This window comes from Chelonoidis abingdonii, chromosome 3, assembly GCF_003597395.2.
Source record: "Chelonoidis abingdonii isolate Lonesome George chromosome 3, CheloAbing_2.0, whole genome shotgun sequence".
Taxonomy (NCBI): Eukaryota; Metazoa; Chordata; order Testudines; family Testudinidae; genus Chelonoidis; species Chelonoidis abingdonii.
This window is the reverse complement of record NC_133771.1, coordinates 178208767-178232297: the sequence shown is the minus strand read 5'-3', so window position 1 is coordinate 178232297 and position 23531 is coordinate 178208767. Positions and strand designations below refer to the sequence as shown.

Sequence of the window (23531 nt, the reverse complement as noted above, 5' to 3'; positions counted from 1 at the left end):
GTTATTTACCCCCCTCTGCCTCCGTGAAAAAGAAAGGGAAAAAAATCGTTTCTTGACTTGTTTCAATGTCACTTATGTCTACCGCATGCTGCTGGGAGACGCGATACTGCGGCAGTGAACAGCAGTATCCTCTCCCCTCCCCTCCCCGGGGCAGATGGTACAATATGACTGCTATCCGTCAACATCATCAGCCCGTGAGTGCTCCTGGCTGCCTCAGTGAGGTCGGCCAGGGGCGCCTGGCTAAAAATAGAGAGATGACTCCCGGTCATACCCAGTAGATGATCCAGAACGGCTGGTAACCGTCTTCATCATAGCAACTGGGGGCTGAGCTTCAATCAGACCCCTCCCTTTCATGTGTAAAGAAAGATTCTGTACTGCTGGACTATCATAGCAGCGGGGCTGGGCTCCTCTCTGCACAACCATTATTGGTCCTGCCTGGACTAATCATAGCAGCGGGATGCTGGGCTCTCTCCCCCGCACCGTTAATGTCTGCCTGGACTATCATAGCAGCTAGAGGCTTATTCCTGCATTCTTTATTACTTCATCCCACAAATGAGGGGACACTGCAACAGTAAACCCAGGAGGGTTGGGGGAGGAGAGAAGCCGGTGGGGTTGTTGCAGGGGCAGCCCCTAGAATGGCATGTAGCTCATCATTTCTGCGGGATCTGACACGGAGCGGCTGTGCTCTCTGGTTCTCTGGTACACTGGTTCTCTAGAACACTTGCCCCATATTCTAGGAAGGACTGACTCTATTTTTAGATACCATAAAGGAGGGATTGACTTGGGGAGTCATTCCCATTTTTGTCTTTGCGTCCCCGTCCGACCTCAGCTACGGGCACCCATGACAGCAGCAGAAGGTACAGAATGACTGATAACCGTCATCTCATCGCCAATTTACAATGGCATGGCAGACAGTACAGAACAACTGATAACCGTCTCTGCTATCATGCAAAGGCAAATGAATGCTGCTGTGTAGCGCTGCATACTGCCTCTGTTAGCAACATCCAGTAGACATATGGTGACAGTAAAAAAAGGCTGAACGGGCTCCTTGGTTGCCGTGCTATGGCATCTGCCAGGGCAATCCAGGGAAAAAGGGCACGAACTGATTGTCTGCTGCTGCTTTCACGGAGGAAGGAATGAGTGACGACAATTACCCAGAATCACCTGCGACACTGTTTTTGCACCATCATGCATTGGGGTCTCAACCCAGAATTCCAGTGGGCGGGGGAGACTGTGGGAACTATGGGATAGCTATAGGATAGCTACCCACAGTGCAACGCTCCAGAAATCGACACCAGATTCGGACCATGGACGCACACCACCGAATTAATGTGCTTAGTGTGGCCGCATGCACTCAACTTTATACAATCTTTTTACAAAACTGGTTCATGTAAAATCGGAATAATCCCGTAGTGTAGACATACCCTGTATTACATTAGACTTTTAGAATGAGTTAGATAGAAAGCAATAGCTATTGTGTTCTAAAAATAAACCAGACTATGTTCTCTTTTAGCTTAGATCAGCGTTTCTCACACTGCAGGTCGGGACCCCAAAGTGGGTCAAAATCACACTTTAACGAGGTCGCCACGGTTGACGTTAGACTTGGTGGGGCCTGGAGCTTCAGCCGATGCCCAAGGGCTTTGGCCCTTGGTGGCAGGACTCAGGTTATGTTACCCCCACTCCTTCCCTACGGCCCAAGACTGAAGCCTTTTGGCTTTGCCCACCCCCCGCCACCCAGGGCGGTGAGGCTCAGGCTTTAGCCCCACCCCGCGACCCTCCTGGGGTCCTGTAATAATTTTTGATATTAGAAGGGGGTCATGGTGCAATGAAGTCTGAGAATCGCTGACCTAGACAAACTCTCTTACATCCATTGTCAAACACAGCAGGATTTCCTACTGTAGGCAGAGAGTGCGTGCTTTGCTTTTTTGCTTTGGAGTTCTCTCTCATTTCTTTCCAGGTGCTCCCTCAAATTACATTTGTTCTTCTGGGAAATGGGAGGGGAAGAGAAACAGCGCTGTACTTATTTAAATATGAAGTTAAAGTAAGGCAAAGGGCATGTATGTCAGGTTAAAAGGTAATAAAATCCTAGAGATATACACCAAATCCCTCGAGGGGTTGCTTGTTCACAAAAGGAGGAGTATCGCCTGAAACGGCTGACAGGAAAGAGAAGGCTCTGCAGAACAGCACCAACTCTTAGATAATGTTTTCACCTCTTAGCTCACAGAGAGCCAAGAAGCGAGTACTTGAATAATGGATAGTGTTTTTCCCCAGATGTGTCTGAACCAACTGAAAAAGGGGGAATGATAAAGCACACTCAACCAAGAGAGGAATAGCTCAGTGGTTTGAGCATTGGCCTGCTAAACCCAGGGTTGTGAGTTCAGTCCTTGAGGGGGCCATGTAAGGAACTGGGGTAAAAATCTGTCTGGGGATTGGTCCTGCTTTGAAAACAGAAGTGGACTAGATAACTTACTCAGGTCCCTTCCAACCATATGATTCTATGAGTGAGGGAGAAAGCCTGCTTGCGGCTAAATAAGTAACACTGAAAATTAGATTCTACTCACTCGGTCCTTTGTGCTCAAAAAAGCAGCTTTTTTGTTGTTCTTGTCTTGTGTTTGGATTTTCTTTAGTTTTTTTAAAAATTAATAAACCAAGAATTTTAACTAATCAAAGGGGACTCCAATGAGAATCTCTCCAAAAGGCAACCCAGAAATAAAGTACAAAATTCCAGTGCAGAAGAACCACCCAAAATCACAAACCTGTGTCACTGCTAGCGGTTTCAACTCCTCAATGAAGGGAGTTGATATAATTATGAATACCCTTTTGGTTGCCTCCCTCAGATTACCAATATCATCTCAGTCATTATTCATCTGGACTTCAGTCAGCGAGCTCAGCCAAATCCCAATTTCCAGTAAACACTGTCATTCATTACACTACATGAGACAAATTAAAGGCAATGAAGCTGGGTGCCATCTGCATCCTTCCTACAGACAGGAGACACATATTTTTATAGTAACCCATTCAACTCAGTAATAATTACTATTAGCTGATAAGCTTGATAAATATTTACAAATATCAGAAAAGGCTAATCTGCCAAATGTAACTTGTCGGTAGAACGATTTAGTATTTACTCTAGTTCCACCTCCCCGCCACCCTTTACACAGAAATTTTATCTTTCAAAACCTTTCAAAACTTAACTCAGTGCCTCATATTGGAATAATTTGAAACAGAAATGCAATTCTAAGAGGTGAGTTCATTTTGACTGTAGCTGAAGTCCGACCACAGAATTACCAGTTTATTCCATTTCCCAGAAGTCTTTGTTAAATTATAGGATTAAATTATATAAATTAATATAAAATTATCCCAGCTGGATGAACTATTCACTTCTAAGCATCACACATAACGAAGTGTCCATTTACAATTATATAATGGGACTGTATAATCATTATGCTATTTCTGCATAATGTTATTGGCCAAAACGCCTTGTTAAGACATGACAAAAATGCAAAACACAAGAGCAAAACAAAAAGAAGAGCAAAAAAGCTTGACATGACATCCATATGGCATCCATAAGCCTTCTCATAATATAAAAAATGTGAAATCTTGAAAATGAGATTGAAAACAGAGTAGAATAAAGTGAGATAACACTTGGTTTGCGTGCAAGAGGGGTAAATTTAGAATTGACATTAGTAATACCTAGCAACCTGCATCTGCCATACGTCCTTCAGTTATGATCTTAGATCTCTCAAGCTATGAAGGCTGTGGCCTGACCAATAGGGGCAGTCATAGTCATATTTTAATTCTCACAGCTCTTTTTGGGCCACCTCACCATATAAACTGCTGCTCACTCAAGTGGTCCTATTGAAGTCAATGAGTTAATAGGTAAGCATTACTGAGAATGTAAACGATTGTAGGATCGGCTCCTGATAATCTCCACAGAGCAGGGTCCCATGCCTTTTCTCAGTTTGTAAACACAGTGCACATCTATGGCAGTTTAGAAATAAAATAAGATATACCTATGGGTGTGCTAATTTTAAACATTTCTGTGAATTAGCAATTCAAGCTTGAAAAAAAATACGTTAAGCAAGATTTCAAAACTAACTGCTTTCTGTTAGAGGTAAAATTCCCCACAGGGGAGAGAGCCTTTAAATCAGGGGTCTCAAACACATGGCCCAAAATTATTTTCTGGGGCCTGTGAACTCCTCACAACCCCTCCCCCAGCGTTTACCTAGAGTGACTCCGGCCCAACGTGCACCGGGGGCAGGGCAGGCTCCCTGCCTGCCTGCCCTGCCCCCGTGCTGCTCCAGGAAGCCGAAGGTGTTGGAATGGAGGCATGGAAGGGGTGGGAAGAGGTGGGGTGGGGCCTCATGGAAGGGGTGGAGTGGGGGTGGTGCCGAGGGCGGTGGGGGGGAGGTGTCAGTAATGCAACCCTCGGGCCAATGTACTAGTCCTCCCGTGGCCCTCGTGGTCATTTGAGTTTGAGACCCCTGCTCTAAATTCTATCCTATTTTATGGAAATACTTCCACCATGCACAACACCATAGTATCTTCCAAGAGTGCATTAAGCAATGCGACTAATTTCTCTCACATGTGGTTCATTCTCTCACCTTCTCCCCAGTTTCTGTGCAGACCAGTGTTGTTTTTTCTTTAAATATATCACCATGGGGTTATGTTAGAGAAGGCAAGGTCAAAGAAGTGAGCCCTGCACTTAGAGCTGAAGAGGGTGAGGTTTTTGATGGTTCTAAGCTGCTGTGGGATTTTGTTTCCCAATCTTGAATCAACACCTGAGAAAACTATGTCTCCTGCACAGATGAGTTTTTCTTTCAAATCCTTTGCATAATATAAGCCCTTAATATGGGGCTATGTAGTGCTTAAGTTATGTGGAGGTCTTAAATACTTATTCGGGTCCCTCTTCACAAGGGTCAATTTCACTTTTATGTGACTAAAAAACATGTATTAGGAGAGGTTGTACAGTACTAGTCCATTGGGGGCCCTAAGCAGGAATATTTCCCCCCTACACATACACACAATTAAAAGTGAATAAGTGGCCCCCTTGAGCAATTACTTAGCCTGCTTTTTGTCTTTGTATTTTTGAAGTGAGTTTGCTTAGCTACTTTGCTCCTTTAACATGTTTGTCTATTGTGAATGCTACTGGGCTAATCTTCTGACAATACTCCAAGACTGTGCTATTTTTAACTAAGAATAAGTAACAGACAACACTTCAGCTATATAGTTTTCAGTTCTTTTCTGTCAAAGATTAATCATAATTTTATTTCAGTCATGGTTATCCTTTCATATCCCTTTTTGGTGGTTAATACAAATTCCTACAACCATTAAAAGGGTGGCAAACTCAAGCACACATTTGGCAGAAATATCTCAACAATAATTTTTTATTTTTTTTAAAGCAAATCAAATAAGTTACAAGCATATTTCATAATATTTGTTACACTGAGATCTTGAGTAGTAACAAAATTATACTGAGAAATATGCCAGTGATATCACATGCTTCTCCTTCCTTAGTTCTCAGTAAAATACCAATTATGGACCTTAAAGTATAACAAAAACAGAAAATGTCAGGTGCCCTATAACAAAAATAATTTTAGCAAACTTTGTCTGTGAAATGCCCATATTTTCTGACTTGTTTCAGTTGGTCAAACAATCAGCTTGTTTGATCTGATGATTAGACTATCTCCATCGTTCTGCACAAGACTGACATGTGCTAGGTTATTCCGGGCAAAGCTGAATAAGACAAGACACACTTCAGTTACCTGAAAAGGGAAAAGCTATCAGATGCAAATAGCTCTTTCATAGTAAGTTTACTGCAAGAGAGACCCTGTGTACACTGGCCTACAAACAAAATTAGCCGAACACTATAAGTTAACTTCATTTCTAAACTAATCAATTCATACTGCTTAGCCCAACTGAATAAATACTGAATTATCTGAAGCTGCTTTACAGTATGTTCATTTAAATTCTGTGCCAAGACCAATTTAGACTGGACTGAAGTGTTCGATTTTCTAACTCTCTTATCACAGGTAAGTAACACTGTATGAAAATGTTAAGGAACATAATTTACAAACAAATATACAATGACTGATGCAACTTCTTTGGCAGAATTCTTGCCCCATTGAGGTCAAAGGCAAAACTCTCACAGACTTCAGTTGGGCCAGGATTTCACCATTAATCTTTAAAATTGAGAGCTCACTAAATCAGGGACTGTCACTGTTCTACCAGTTTGTGCAACACCTAACACAATGACGCCTTCATAACTCTAGATTACAGCTGGTCAAAAAATATAGGTTTTTTTTGTGGGAATTTTTTAAAAATGTTTTCCCCCACTGTTTTTGTAGAAATTTCCCATTAAAAGTTTTCATTTCATTTTTAATTAAAACATTTTAAGTTTTCAGCAAAATTTAAAATTATTCTATTTTTCTTGAAAAAAACAGACATTTTTCATTGTAATTACTTTGATGAAAAAATTTCACATCAGCTCTACTCTAAACACTAATTTAATAGTAATAATAATAAATGTAAAAGTCTGATGTTAAAAATTAAGATGTACTATACACTTAAAAACAGAAAGAGAAGACATAATACATTTTAAAATTAATGATTAATATCAAATATTAAAAAACCCACATATTGAGAAAAGTTTAAATCACTATAGATTTTGGCTTAGTTCATAAGTATAATTTACCTTTCTATATGAAAACCAACACTGTCCAGATGGTTTTAAAGTCACCCTCAGTTACATATTTCACAGTTAATACCAAATATTGGTTCTGACTCACTCTCCTCAGCTCTAACTTCCTGTCTTATTGTATAACTGCATTTTGAATCCATTCTGGTTTGGCAGGCCCAATTCAAAAACATAGTCCAGAAACATGAATGGTTGAAAACACTTCAGGTTATCACAAATTATCGTAGATTGATCTTCCTCCACCTTGATTAAAGCTCTGGACAGTTTACTAAAGGGAAAATCTCATCCTTTCCTATGACCCTATAGAGGGGCACTTAGCCATATACAGTTCCACTGTGTGCAAGATTTGTAAAATCTGTGTATGTAGTCCACACCTCATGTATGCCACAAGAGCTCAGCTCTGCAGGAGCTCTGTTAGTGCTGTTTTGTCTGGGCAGAAAGATCAGGTGACCCATCCCTGTGTACATCAGCCAGACATGCACCATCATGTTACTGAGTAGGAGCAGAAACTGATATAGGCTACAGTATCAGACGTGATGTAACTCTAATGCCACTCCACTAGACGGGTTGATGGAGGGGATTAACCTCTACCATCGCAGGACCTCCCTCGGCCCAAAACACACTTATTCACAGTTACTGCGGGGAGACAAAATCCGCCTGAGACATTTCAGTCTTTTTAAAAATCAAAAACATTAGAACAATATTAGTCATATTTGTGTCTAATTAAAAGTAAGTGTGAATAGGCTATCTTTATTTTTGCTGTACTAGCCAGAAAAAAAAAATTAATTCCATATCTGCTGGCCAAGAGAATTGCCATGAATTTCCTGGGTGATGGAGACACGAAGACTGCTCCCTTTCCAGAAACTGCAGAATGCAACATTAGACATTCCACAGTGTGTGCAACTGTCCAACCCAAGGGTAGAGTGACTCCATACAGCTCAACTGCTTTAGGCTGCAATTTGGCACAAAGGAATGACCTCAGCTGAGATAACTTTCCCTTTCCACTGCTATCATAGTACAGAGCAGACTATTCCCCACCTAACTGAGTAACAGTTACACAGGGAAGAACTGCAAAATACTACTACTTAACATCTATGAAAGTGCCTCTTCTCTGACGATACCCAACATCACACAGCGATTCAAATAGTATAGATAGCAGTAGAGCACAGAGGACCTATCTCATAGCCCCTTTGCCTTAACCAATTCCACACAACATTCCGTCCCAGTTCCAACACATTAGACTCTCAATTACTGAAAGCCATAGAGAGGAAAAGAATAGAGGAAACATGGATACAACAACCCCCTTCTCTCTTATGTTGGGGAAGAGATGCTCTCCTGGAATCGGGAGCAACTGATAAGAGAAATATGACATCTAGAGTTTCTGGGCACTCTCTTCAATTCCTCCTCTCTCTCCCTTTGTCACACTCTAAAGGCTTTGTCTACACTGCAGATTTACCTATCATTGGCCAGTTGCCAGAGTAGCTGCCAAACTCTAGTGTAGACTGCCAAATCTGCAATAAGCCACGATTTGCACCCACACGGTTTACCTTGGCTTGAAACTAGTGCTCGCTGCACCAGACTGAAGGTATAACAAGAGCCAATGGTTGGACGTGGAAGCTAGACATCAGACTAGAAAGTAGGCATACACTTAACAGTGAGGGTAATTAACCCTCACTGGGGATGACTGGAAGAATTTATCAAAGTTGGTGGTGGATTCTCCAACACTGGCAATTTTAAAATCAAGATTGGATTATTTTATTTTATTTTTATCTTAATATACACCTCTAGTTCAACCATACATTATTTTGGGGAAGTTGTGTGGCTTGTGTTATATGTGAGATCACACAAGACAATCACAATGATGATCTCTTCTGGCCTTGAATTCTATTAATCAAAATGGAGCTTTTCCTGCTTAAAATAGGAATTTAAACCAGTGTACCTCTATTGGTTGCTAGGCTCTGATGGATCTAACCAGGGTAAAACCCCAGAACAGCCAAGTTTCAAGTAAACTCTTTTAATATATATATATTTCCAGATAACAGGATAGACAAAAGTCATCCATCTTTCCATCTTTCCAAAAACAGCTGCATAGCAGTCGGTGTCATTAGAATTTGCTTACATTCATTTAAAAAAGTTACAATGTAGTTGAACTACTCAGACTCCCATAACACACTCCCTACTGGATTTTTTTTTTTTTAATTTCTTAATTTTGCTTGCAAGTAAATTTATCTTCTCTGGTACAAAACGAAAACCTCAATCCTGGGCTGAAACAACATATATCAGCCCAGAGCTAATTTTACAGCCAAGTTCTCTCTGAAGATGCTATTACAGGGACACTGACATTGTTTTAACTTTAAAAGCCACCCTTATAACCAAACATTTGTGGAAAAATTGCCGCTACTTTTGTCTAGCAAAAGTAGTTTAAATTTGAATAAGCTTCTCTGCCAGGTGTGATGTGATATATCCCATGCTATAAAGGAAGTGCAAATGCTCCACTCTTTAGCCTCACTCATGATGAAGGAATCTATTTTTAGTGAAAGCAGGGGATGAGTGCTTGAATGTATGCACTATAAAATCTGGAAATGGAAATCAGGATTTCCCCACAATAAGTAGAGAAAACTCCTCTCCCCCCTTCTCCCTCCCCCACTCATTTCTGTCAGTCACAACTACAACATGAAAACAATTACAGATAGTGGTAAAGCAGAGTGCCAAAAGTTTGCTTAGACATAACTCCTGCCACAAGTACTCCTGTTCTTTTTGCAGATACAGACTAACACGGCTGCTACTCTGAATCCTGCCGTCAGTGGCAGTTTTGTCAAACGAAGTACAGCCCTTGTTTATGAAAGTAGCCCTTTTATGGGATCAGGTTCTTATAAGGCATGTGTCAACCACTGTGATCAGACCAATGTTTTCTGCACCTTGTATCTAAAATGTATATTGTGTGTATGTGTGTGTTTTTTTTAAGCATTTCAGAGTTGTTAAGCATTTATATCAAGGAGATAATTTTAGGGGGAAGATCAAAAATATGACTTATAATGGCAACCAAGTTTAAATCTGTGAAGAAGCAGCAGCTTGTTACTTAAGCTTGAAATGCTTTATTTTCAAAACAGAGCAAATTCCTTCCAAAATTGTATATAATAAAATTTCATAAGAACAATGTTTTTTAAAAAAATTGCAAAGTGAAAGCTATGTTCCACAGAACACATATAGAAACAAATGGTAATTTAATTTGTCAAATGAGGGCTAAAACCTCAATTATGACAAAGATCCAATACAAAATTGAATTATAAGAGCCTTGTTTTATTATTTGTGTTTTTGTTTTAATCAGAGACTTTAACTTACATTATATGCATTATACATTACATTGTATGTAAATTTACATAAAAGATTCAAGTCACTCTCTTAGACTACAGGATCAAGTATGATCCTTTTGTAGTCTCCTGCTTCCAATTAATTAAAACTAAAATTGCTGTTGTTCGAAGGTAGAAAGGGGCACATATTTCCAACACACATTAGGATGGAAATATTTAGAATGCTTTAACAGTGAGATAAACTTCAGACACATTCTCAATTTGAAATTTCATGTTTGCCTTTAAAAATCACCAGCTTGAGATGACACCTGAATTTTTTCAGCGGATTATTAAAATGTTATTTACTAAGGAACATAAAAACATATGGGAGTTTTTGCTGAATAAGGTGCTACTCAGCATCAACAAGCGTGGACAAATATGGCCCTAAGTATTTCCATAGAACTTAATGCCCTTTGATTTCTGTTCTGCAGATACTTAAGGAGTTAAACAGCAGCCTTCTTCATATTGCTGTACTTTCTGGGATTGTGTAACAGTGCAAGGGATTATGAGAAGCACTAGTATTTTTTTAATTTCCAATTCACTCCCCTCTGATTGCAACATCTTAATATTACATTCTGATTAATTGTGGGTGAATGCTTTGAATTCTGCAGCAGATAAAGTACAAGTACATTTCCCAGTTTAGGAACTTATCAGCTAAACATGGATTGAAATCTACTGCTCTGAACATATACCGTTACATTTGGGAAATGTCAAAAAAAAAAAGTTAAAATATGGAATTAATCATTTCCTGTTAATCTTTTATCTTAAGGCTGTAAAGCATGTGATTTTGTAAATGTACTGTTGTACTCATATGAAAATTGTCCTTTATGAATCAGTAAGCAAAGCAATACTTTCTTCAGTGAGCGATGTGTGATTTTGGGATGAGTATATATTTATTTACTACCCAGCAGTATTTTCATTACTCTAATTTGTCTCAGAATATTAAAGATCTATCTGAAACCCTTTATGAAAGAGAAGGAACCTCACAGACTGGTGTGATAACAATTGCTTAAACAAAGGAAGTTTGTGTTGAAAGTTTTTCCTACTCTTACTAAGTCTTCAGTCAAAGTTAAAAATGAAAAGGAAGACAGAGTTAAGTTTGAGAGGAGAACATGCCATGCCATGCAGAAACAAAAATACAGCATTGCACATACTTGAAATTTCAGTATGCGTGGTTATTTTAACTACTTATTGTGAATGAATCTTTACTGCCTCCTGCCACAGGAGCCCGATGCAATCAAAATTTTCTTGCAGGGGCTTACTTATTTTTTTATACAACACTGACATTGAAATAGACAGTTTTCTGAAGCATTTCTCAGTGAAAGGCTTACATAGATCATATATTAATTTGAAATATTTCTCTGTTTAAAAGGAAAAAAATCATTATGTGATACATTTTATGATGTAGCATGCTATTTTCTGGGGCGGGGGGCTGTATTCTCACTACGAAAGTCACAACGCCAAAAGTATTTTTCCATGAAATATTCAGTTTAATTATTCCCTCTCTATTAAGTATTTTATATTGTACATCTACACTAGTAAAGAGATGTTTTGTTTACTTTCTCAAGGCCACCATGCATTCCATTCTGTAAATTACATTATAGTAAGCTATCTTGATCTCTGAATAAGCACACCTTGTTGGCTGTAATGAGGGTGCAGAGTTACTGATGCATGCAGACAAATATCTGTCATGTTATTTACTTGTACATATTTTTTTTTTTGGTGTGGGTTAAGGAAACCAGCAAAGAAAGAGTTGGAACTCATTTTAGCAGTCTGTAGCACAAGATTTCTTTTGTCATGATTCATAAGTACTTTCAGAGACTGGCATTCCCAGTCAAAAAAAAAAAGATAGATATACTTTACCAGTGCAGAAGTTCATAAGTGCTGAGGAATCACATACTGAAGCAAGACAAGGCAAGCTGTCTTCCATTCTTGTCACCTATGTTACAAGTACTATAAAACCAGTTGTGTCTATGTTTCTCTGCCTTCCCAGATAGTTTCAGAGCAAATTGCAGCTCTGTAAATCTGACGGCATACTTTGAATTCTGAGGAAATCCTCCCAGTCCAGATGGCCCACCACAAAGCACTTCTGTGTTGGCACAAATAAAAACTCCTTAAGATAGGTCTCCTCCTCCTGCCTCTCTTTGCACTCTGAGCAAGAGGAAAGCTTCTGCTTTTGAGAGAGAGAGAGAGAGAGAGAGAGAGAGAGAAAGGCAAAAGGGGGTGGGATGCAGACAAACATCTGAGACTGTTTCAGGGAGTGGCTAAATCTCAGACATCAGAAATACAATAATAAAGGCACTCACTAACCGATGCACTACAGCAATTCGTCACAGTGCACAAGCTACCAATTAAAGATCTCAAATGTTACAACTCTGTTACCTCTGTTTTAGCAAAAGTTTGGGGAATTTACAGAATTCTTACTAACTAGTTTTCAAAACCAGTGGGGGGACAGGCTATTGTTTTTACACAATTAGGGTCCATTCCTACCCCCATCTAAATCAACAGGGATAAAATTGGGCTCTCAATTTAGAGACCTGTACCTCTGCTATTTCTCCTTCAGATTAAGTTATACTGCCACTTGTCCTCAATGTGTGCTAATCCACAGGTTTTTCAGATTAGTTTTTACAAAGTTAAAAAAGCAACAACTGAATTTTTATTCACCTACATACACCTGAATAAACAATTAAAGTTAAGAATAACTAACCATGAGTATTTTATTTGTTGAAAAGCCAACAAAAACAGTGTAAATGAAAATTCTTACTGTCCCAAAGTGTTGAGTTTGCTCATGTTTTACAATCAATAAAAATTTTAACTGCAGCCAAACAATGCATGAGAAAATGGAAGTGATATACCCATTTTTTGGTATTTTCATACCATATCTTTCAAAATTAAAAAGTAAAGATACCACTGGCAATATGCTTATATGCACTGTTTTACAATAAATTGAATTGTAATATCCTAGTTTAAAACTAGCTGCTTTTGCAATGCTATCATTCCATTAAGTGTGAGAGAACTCATATTACAAATGCATTACAGTCTATTTAATATGACCATGCTTTAGTCTGTCTTGCAAAACCAAGCAGAGCCAGATGAGAACTAATGAATGCAACATGTGCTCATTCTTTTGGTAGCTGTGCCTGAAGCCAACTGGCAAAATGAATACAGTAAGATAAATGTCAAAACAAAGGAATCAGTGGTTACATATTGCATATATTTTCCCTTATATCTCAAATATGCTTTAAATAATCTAGCACTTTCAAAGCTTTGCAGAACCATAGGAAGGCAAAAGTTAAATACCTGCAGCGAAAGACAGAATAAAAAGAGTTGAGTATCAGAAACAAAAGCACGCTGGGGTCAAGTCTCACCATTCAAAAGGCAATGGGCATGTGATACTGTCTGAGCTCTGAACAACTCTCACTCCTCTGAAGTGAATTGTTCTTTAAGAGTGTGTGACAACACATTCTTAAAAGTAAAAATAACATACAAGATGATGTTTTTCAAACTCATACTCCTTGAGCTAGTCGATTCCAGCAAAACTATGTGCTTTGTAGCAACTCCTGAAAGCTTCCCTTTGTGGAAGGAAAGAATTTACCGTATAGGAGATCCAAACAGAAATAAACAAAAAATCAGATGGGCTATCACCAGGACACTCAAGTCTACACAACTCTTGCACCAGAAAGCAGAAGGCAGAATGGGAAATCACCTGGAGAACTACTGAGACAGGGAATCACTTAAAACCCTACTCCACCTGTTTCTTGTAACATCACTAAAGAGAACAAAAACAAGCAAAACTGAAATTCAGAATACTGTATTTGGGCCAACAGATTGTTGGGTTTGCTAAGTGGTACAGAATAGAGGGGGGGAGGTGAAAAGAGACCTAATTCCCTACTTTTAAAATTGCTCTTGATAAAACATAACTAATTGTACGTGATAAACAGGAGACACGCAACTGAAACATGGCTTTAAACAATAAATTAACTATCCATTGTTGGATTTCTAGCATAAAGGCAGGATTCTTGTTGCAGGACGCAACTAAGAGCTTGTATTGTGCATATGGGAAATTAAATGCTAATGTTTCCAGATGTATGACCTTTGACACAAAAGATTTTTAGTTCTGATGAAGAGGGATTTCTTAAAAGAAAACAACAACAAAATCCCCCACTATGAAGCTACATTAATGCAGTATTTCCAACTAAGCTCACAGCCTCCCACTAGGATCGCCAGTTTTGGTTGGATGTATTCCTGGAGGTTTCATCACATGACAAGCTTTAATTAAAGATTAATCTTTAATTCCTGGAGACTCCAGGACAATCCTGGAGTGTTTGTAACCCTACCTACCACCCACCAGAGCAAAAAGTGTATTTCCTGAGGTACTAAAGAAGCAACACGCACCAGTAGAATATAGAGCTCAGAATATAATTTTGAATAAAGTTTGAAGTAAAACGATACACTTTTTTGTCCTTGTCTTAAACTGTTTATTGTTGAAATGGTTTGCTGACTACTGCTGACTATTGACCATGCTGGTCAACAAGATAGTTACGCCATTGTAGGTGTCTGATGGTTAATTATATAAGGACTCCAAAAATTCTATGCACTCAGTGCATGTGGATGGATGGGACAGTGAGAAAGGAATGATAGCAAAACCACTTCATGACTGCCACTCTGCCCTGCTCCGCTAATCATCACAATACTGGAGATGGGGCTTGCTAATGAATATGTGTAGCCACTTTCAAGCCTTCTTCCAACCTGTTTGACCTTCAAAACAACATTGTGCAATAGGGTGGAAAGGGCCTTCTCTGAGTATAGCTGCACAGGAAGAACCCTACATCCTGTGTCTCTTTCCAGTCACCCAGCAGAAGTCCATCAGTTCCACTGCCTGTCTGGCCTTCTGCACCTGTGCAAAGGGGAGCAATATTTGCCATAAACATATTCAAGTTACAGCTAGTGCGATATACATCTTCCCTTTTGCATATCATCTGATATTGCAGACTTGACTCATGGAACTGATGCCAGCCATTGAAATATGATCTTTGTTATCATATGTGTTCATTATAAAAAATGGCATGAACAGTTACACCCCAGTATTCATGCAAATCCACCTGCTTCCCATTAATTTCAGGATCCAGACAAATCTTGTTCTCTTTGGCTTTAAAACTCTCTTGGACGTGATCTTACTTACCTCATGAACTTTGCCCCTTAAGTGGCTTCCACCCTTCTAGCTGGGTCCTTAATCTGTCGCTTCAAACGATTTCACCACTGCTAGTGCAAGAGCTTTCTCTTTTGCAATTTCTTTACTCTCCACATAGTCTTTTCCATTTCCAGCTCTTCAAAGCTTTTCACTCTTAACAATCATCTCTTACTTTGTTTCTCCTCTTCTCTGCTATTATTTAACTCTGGGATGCTGGCACTTAAAATTAAAAAGGTCGTAGAGCGGTTTTTAAACTAAGGGCTAGGGGAAAGCTGACAGGTGCAGAGGAGCACGTGGTTCGGACAGAGATATCCCTTAGGGGAGAATCTATTAATGGAGATTCCCTATGTCTTAGTAAGGAGGAGAGGATGGAAGATGTAAAATACAGGTAAGATCTGATGAAAAACAGTCAAAAGAAAAATAAGTCTCATTCAATTACATTATGTAATAGCAGACAGCTAAAAAGTGACAAATTTTTAAAGTGCTTATATACCAATGCTAGAAGTCTAAATAATAAGATGGGTAAACTAGAGTGCCTCATATTAAATGAGGATATTGATACAATAAACATCACAGAAACATGGTGGAATGAGGATAATCAATGGGACACAGTAATACCAGGGTACAAAATATATTGGAAGGGCAGAACAGATCGTGCTGGTGGGGGAGCAGCAGTATATGTGAAAGGAAGTGCAGAATCAAATGAAGTAAAAATCTTAGATGAACCCAACTGTACCACAGAATCTGTATGGATAGTAATTCCATGCACCAAAATAAGAATATAGCAGTAGAGATATATTACTGACCACCTAACCAGGATGGTGATAGTGACTGTGAAACGCTCAGTGAGCTTAGAGAGGCTGCTGAAATAAAAAAAAAAACTCAATAATAATGGAGGAATTCAACTATCCCCATATTGACTGGGCACATTTCACCTCAAGACGGGATGCAGAGATAAAGTTTCTTGACATCTTAAATGACTGCTTCTTGGAGCAGCTAGTCCCAGAACCCACGAGAGGCAATTCTTGATTTAGTCCTAAGTGGAGCACAGGGTCTGGTCCAAGAAGTGAATATAACTGGACTCCTTGGTAATAAATGTAATTTATATTATGGTCACTAACATCCCTGTGGTGGGGGAAAACACCACAGCAGCCCAACACTGTAGCAGTTAATTTCAGAAAGGGGAACTACACAAAAATAAGGGGTTAGTTAAACAGAAATTAAAAGGTACAGTGCCAAAAGTGAAATCCCTGCAAGCTGTATGGAAACTTTTTAAAGACACCATTATAGAGGCCCAATTTAAATGTATAGCCCAAATTAAAAAAAACATAATAAGAGAACCAAAAAGTGAGATCATGGCTAAAGAACAAAGTAAAAGAAGCTGTGAGACACAAAAAAGTATCCTTTAAAAAGTGGAAGTTAAATCCTAGTTCGGAAAATAGAAAGGAACAAACTCTGGCAAATGAAATGTAGAAATATAATTAGGAAGTCCAAAAAAGAATTTGAAGAACAGTTAGCCAAAAATGCAAAAAATAATAAAATTTTTTTGTAAGTACATCAGATGCAGGAACCTGCTAAACAACCAGTGGGGCCACTGAGTGATCCAAATTCTAAAGGAGCACTCAAGGACAATATGACCATCATGGAGAAACTAAATGAATTCTTTGCATTACTCTTCCTGGCTGAAGATGTGAGGGAGATTCACAAACCTGACACATTCTTTTTAGGTGATAAATGAGTCACAGAATATCAGGGTTAGAAGGGACCTCAGGAGATCATCTAGTCCAACCCCCTGCTCAAAGCAGGACCAATCCCCAGACAGATTTTTGCCCCAGATTCCTAAAAGGCCTCCTCAAGGATTGAACTCAACCCTGGGTTTAGCAGGCCAATACCCAAACCACTGAGCTATTCTTCCCCCCAACCCTGAGGAACTGTCCCAGATTGAGGTGTCATTAGAGGAGGTTTGGGTACAAACTGATAAACTAAACAGTAGTAAGTCACCAGGACTAGATGGTATTCACCCAAGAGATCTGAAGGAACTCAAATGTGAAATTGCACAACTACAACTATTAACTGTAGTCTGTAACCTATCATTAAATCAGCTTCTGTACCAAATAACTGGAGGCTAGCTAATGTGACTCCAATTTTTAAAAGGGGCTCCAGAGGTGATCCAAGCAATTACAGGACTGTAAGCCAGAGTTCAGTATCAGGCAAACTAGTTGGAACTACAGTAAAGAACAAAATTGTCAAACACATAGATGAACATAATTTGTTGGGGAAGAATCAACATGATTTCTGTAAAGGGAAATCATGCCTCACCAATCTACTAAAATTCTCTGAGGGGGTCAACAAGCATGTGGACAAGGGGGATCCAGTGGATACAGAGTACTTCGATTTTCAGAAAGTCTTTGACAAGATCCCTCATCAAAAGCTGTGAAGCAAAGTAAGCAGTCATGGGATAAGAGGAAAGGTTCTCTCATGGATTGATAACTAGTTAAAAGATAAGAAACAAATGGTAGGAATAAATGGTCAGTTTTCAGAATGAAGAGAGGTAAATAGTGGTGCCCCCCGGGGTCTGTACTGGGACCAGTCCTATTCAATATATTCATAAATGATCTGGAAAAAGGGGGTAAACAGTGAGGTGGCAAAATTTGCAGATGATACAAACTACTCAAGATAGTTAAGTCCCAGGCAGACTGCAAAGAGCTACAAAGGATCTCTCAAACTGGGTGACTGGGCAACAAAATGGCAGATGAAATTCACTGTTGATAAATGCAAAGTAATGATACATTGGAAAACATAATCCCAACGATACAATACATCTAAAATGATGGGGTCTAAATTGGCTGTTACCAAGAAAGAGATTTTGGAGTCATTTTCGATAGTTCTTTGAAAATATCCACTCAATGTGCAGTGGCAGTCAAAAAAGCGAACAGAATGTTGGGAATCGTTAAGAAAGGCATAATAAGACAGAAAATATCATATTGCCTCTATAAAAATCCATGGTATGCCCACATTTTGAATACTGTGTGCAGATGTGGTTGCCCCAACTCAAAAAAGATATATTGGAATTGGAAAAGGTTCAGAAAAGGGCAACAAAAATTATTAGGAGTATGGAATGGCTGCCATATGAGGAGAGATTAATAAGACTGGTAGTTTTCATCTTAGAAAAGAGATCTCTAAGGGGGAATATGATAGAGGTCTATAAATTCATGACTGCTGCCCCCGCTGCTCCTATTGGTCGGGAATACAGACAATGGGAGCTTCAGGGGCAGCGCCTGCGGATGGGGCAGCATGCAGCAGAGCCGCCTGGCCGTACCTCCACATAGGAGCCAGAGGTGGGACATGCCGCTGCTTTCAGGAGCCGCTTGAGGTAAGCACCGCCCGGAGCCTGCACCCCTGAGCCACCTCCCCGTGTCCCAACCCCCTGCCCAATCCCTGATCCCCCTCCCATCCTCCGAACCCCTCCGTCTCAACCCTGAGCCCCTTCCTACTCCCCAAGCTCCTCATCTCCAGCACCACCCAAGAGCCCGCACCCCAGTCGGAGCCCTCCCCGCCACCACACCCCAGAGCCCCTTCCCACACTCTGAACTCCCAATTTCTGGCCCACCCTGGAGTCTGCACCCCAACCAGAGCCCTCACCTCATCCTGCACCCCAACCCCAATTGCATGAGCACTCATGGCCCACCATACAATTTCTATACGCAGATGTGGCCCTCGGGCCAAAAAGTTTGTCCACCCCTGAGGTACACAAACTGCATATATAATTGCATATAATTAATCTTGCAATGATCTATTATTTGGATTCATGTAATGTGTATTTTTTTTTTTTGGAATGGCAACATACCATTAGTGATTGATTCAGTTTTTTAAGAGTCAATGTTCTATAATCATTTAATAGCTAACAGTTTTTCAACATACAACTAGCAGCAGTAGTGTTTCAGTAGATAACCTATCTTCATGCTAGCCAAGTATGGCATTTCAGTAACTGAACATATCTTTTTACTATATACTTTATTGCTTTTCCCCAGTGGAAAGGCAGAAAAGCAGTGATTTCTTTAATAACTGACCAACTCAATGCTTTAAGAAGATTGTTAGACTATTTTATTCCCTTTTCTTGGAAAAAACCTCTCTCTTCAGAAACCAATATGTCATTTTAAAACAATTTTATATACTTGATCCCTTTCCTGGCAAAACTGATCAACCTATTTTATTAGATGAATCACAAGAAATAACCGAACAAATGTAATTAGTTCTAAAACATATATTTCAATTAAAAACATGCTCACTGGCTGGATCAAATATATTTTCACAACGCAGCAGGGCATCTGTGAATAAGAGTCACTCAGAATGGACAAGAACAGCTTCCAGGATTTAATGCTTTCATTAACCCGAGGCCCCAGGTTTCCCAGTGCCAGAGATTGCTCAGGAAAAGTCAGTTATCTTACAATCACTCATTTTCGGATGGCCAACATTCCTCTTCTCCTGTTTCAACTCAAGGTCCTGGCACTGGAATGAAGTTTTACTAAAATCACGTTTTCTGAAGCATTAGCACACAGTTTCATAGTGCAAGATCTAATAAAGCTCATGTCACTGTCAACACAATGAGAAGAGAAAAAGTTGACACAAAATAGAGCAGAAGAGCAATGCAAAGGGATGGAAGAGAGCGCGCATAATAATTCTTAACCAACAAGTTCTTCAGGGCAGGCACCATATCTTTGTATATAATTACACAGAGATGAGCACAATGTGTCCCTCATTCTGAGTGTGGCTTCTGGGTGCTACTATAATATAAATACACCCCCTACCCCGATAAAACACAGTCCTCGGGAGCCAAAAAATCTTACCATGTTATAGGTGAAACCGTGTTATATCGAACTTGCTTTGATCCGCTGGAGTGCGCAGAACCCACCCCCCCTGGAGCACTGCTTAACCATATTATATCTGAATTCATGTTATATCAGGTCGCATTATATCGGGGTAGAGGTGTATTGAACAAAAAGAGAGGGCAAGGTGTGCGTAAAGTACAGAAAACATTCTAATAGAAGGGAAACAAGAAAGACAATGAGTTAAAAAGATAAAATTAAAATATAGTAAGTCCAAAGTACATCAGACAAAGCATCTTTTCTATGGCCTCTTATTCTGGGCATGCATTCCAGGTCATTTTTGGCTAATGACATTTGCCATGGTATAGTGTGGTTGCCTGAGTGCATATAAAATAATGGCAGCAGCATCACCAGAGAATTCTCCATTTTTGTCCAGAGATCCTTACTATTTCACCTCAGGCCAAGTCTGTTTCACCTACGGAAGTTCTCCATAAGTGGGAGACTCTAAAGTCTTATCTTGGCTTTTCTTTAAGCAATCAGCAAAAGTTAGATTATTGAAAACAAACTAGTAACTGATAGTATTAGTCACTCCAAAGCTATGGTTATGGAAATGACGAGCAGTCTGATTATTTAATTCATTTCAACATGAAGAAAAACATAGCCATTTGCAGTGTATTATGGCGGGGATGGGGAAGAGGAACTATTGCAAAAATACAAAGTGATTTCAAAATGCAATACTTTTTCGGTTTCCAGAAATACTACATTTGCATAAAAGTTAAACAAATCAAGTTTAATTCCACCAAACCAAAATAAAATAAAATAAAATAAAATAAAATAAAATGTGGAGTCTATCAGCTAGTAGAAAATATAGACTACTGCAATGTCTGATTGTTGTACTATCCTTAAAGTTTGATTACCTAAGACCAAATCTATGTTTGTACAAGACATCTGTTTGTCATCAGGTAGTGTATTACCCCATTAGGTGCTCAGTGGATCAGAAAATCTCAGATTAAAAGGAAATTAAATGATGGTACATCTTCTTATAGGATAAAAATTGTCTCTGGTAAAGAGGCCCAATGCAAGGCCCTCTGGACCTCTTAAGGCCCACACTAGAGTTGCCAACCCTTTCCTGCCCTGTCCCCATGCCGCTCCCAGAAGCAGCCTGCACATCTCTGCGGTCCCTGTAGGGGGGGGGGGAATCGGGGGTATCTACGCGCTGCCCGTGCCCCAAGTGCCAACTCTGCAGCTCCCATTGGCCAGAAACTGCGACCAATGGAAGCTGCAGAGCCGGTGCCTGCAGGCAGGGGCAGCAAATGGCGCCCCCTGCTCCCCACTTCGGGGTTGCAGGGATGTGCTGGCCAATTTTGGGAGGGGCACAGAGCCCCCTGGCCCCACTTACCTCGGGCAGCTCCCAGGTTGGCGGCGCAGCAGGCTAAGGCAGGCTCCACCCCTGAGGAGCTGTAGGGATGTGCCAGCCACTTCCATGAGCAACGCAGGACCAGGGCAGGCAGGGATCCTGCCTTAGCCCTGCTGCACTGCCGCTTGGGAACCGCCCGAGGTAAATACCACCTGGCCAGAGCCCACACCCCAACCTCCTGCCCCAACCCTGAGCCCCCTCCCAAAGCCTGCACCCCCTCCCACACCCCAACCCCTGCCCCAGACCGACGAAAGTGAATGAGAGTGGGGAAGAGCAAGTGAGGGAGGGAGAAGGGATGGAGTGAGCACGGCGGGGCCTCGGAGGTGGGACTTCAGGGCAGGGGCAGGGCAAGAGGTGTTTGGGTTTGTGTGATTAGACAGTTGGCAACCCTAGCCCACATGTGGGCACACGGGAGTAGGGAGGGGAGTGAGCAGCTGCACAGGACAAGCACAAAAGATCACTATGGGTGCTGGCAAGGGTTGGAACAGGGTAGGTGTCACGAATCTGCGCTTCTGAAGAACAGTAGTCCTAGTAGTGTGTGCAAATTGCAAACAGGCTCTGGCAATCACAGGCCTGGGTTAGTGGGAATGGCCTCTCAAATCTCCCCATGCTCTACCTGCACAGAACTCAAATACTCAGATTCTGTGGAGGAGGAGTGACTATTACCCTTAGTGTGCATTCATGGCCACATCTTAAGCATGATATACTCAATTTAACTACTATCTAGTAAGTTAAAATCACAGTATCACACTTTAAACAAACTATTACAACACTTCAGAGTTTGACCTTTTCAAAATATCATTTACAGCCATACAATTCTGAAACATCACATGTAACAGCTGTACAGTCCATAAATTAACTACTCTTCCGATGCCACAGAATACTATACAAAGTCGTTCAAGAGGAATCTACACAGAGCTTCATATCTGTTTCATTAACAAAGATATTTAATAGCATGCTCTATTTGCACTCCTAGCAAAATGGATCACAATAAAACAGATACCATGATTCGTTTGCAAATGTTGAATAAAAAAAGTGGTTGCATCTATTGTGAAATATCAAGACATGACTTGCGACCCATATCCTTGGAAGCACTTGAAAGACATCATGCATATTTAAAGAAACTGGGTGTAGAGAAACTCTTATGACCTTTTTTAAATGAGATCTCTCTCAGGCTCTGTCATGTTTTTCATAGCTACATTCCAGCTTCACTTTTATGCTTATTTAAAATAAAATTTTATACCTGAGAGATGGACCCAAGTAGGTTATAGTTAAATGGTCACTGAGGAGAAATCACACTTTCATGTACTGTTTAAAACAAGATTACCCCAAAGAACTGATTGGCTCATGGAACTGGCAATGGATTACAGAACCTTTCACCTTTAGGCCACCAGATCAAATTGTGTATGACCAGAAGTCATTACCATCTGAAAGTTGATCTGCTTCTACATAAAAGATGCTGTTGGTCTCTGTACCATTCCAAGTGGAGAAGTGATCATATTACAAAAACCATCATGATTAAGACCCTTGTTTAATGTCTCAGAAAGGTATTTCTTCAGGTCAAGGTTGATGCCCATTTAACTAAGGAAATATATGCTGCCACTGGCTATATGCCAGTTCTGTGGATATGAGAAAAGAAGTCAGTCTTCAGGATAGACAGCAAATCCTGCATTCCTTTTGCAGCTATACTCCAGACTTCACATGCACATGTCCACAACAAACAAAGGCAGTCTCATTTCATCCAAACATCAGAAGAATTAATTCTCTGATCCACATTTCTCAGATATTTAATCATTCAGTAAATCTACTGCTTCTAGAAGATCTTCTTTGTTAACACTACCTCAAAAGTTGTTTCCATTATGATATAGCTATTATGTTGTAAACGGAAAGCACCCTCTAGCTATGATCTAAACATACAGCTCATTTCTGCGAGGCGATCTCGAGCAAGGTGAAGTGCAATTCTCCTCCCCTTGGGCTTTGAGTAGCTCTCTTTTTTTACAGCACTGGTATTCCCACTTTATTGGAAGAATTAAGAATGTAGAACTGTGAA

General features: G+C 40.1%; 1 protein-coding gene across 3 annotated transcripts in view; it reads right to left on the bottom strand.

Moving 5' to 3' along the window:
- EML4 (EMAP like 4) overlaps positions 1-23531 on the bottom strand; it is a 273980-nt gene that overhangs the window by 156395 nt on the left and 94054 nt on the right. For 2 of the 3 annotated variants that reach the window (XM_032773631.2, XM_032773635.2), the window contains exon 1: positions 11911-12214. The exons of the other annotated variant lie outside the window; for it this stretch is intronic. In XM_032773631.2, coding sequence (XP_032629522.1) covers positions 11911-11977 — 67 coding nt within the window. In that variant the 5' untranslated portion in view covers positions 11978-12214. Of the gene's footprint in view, positions 1-11910; positions 12215-23531 lie in introns of those variants that run through there. 3 annotated transcript variants of the gene reach the window in all.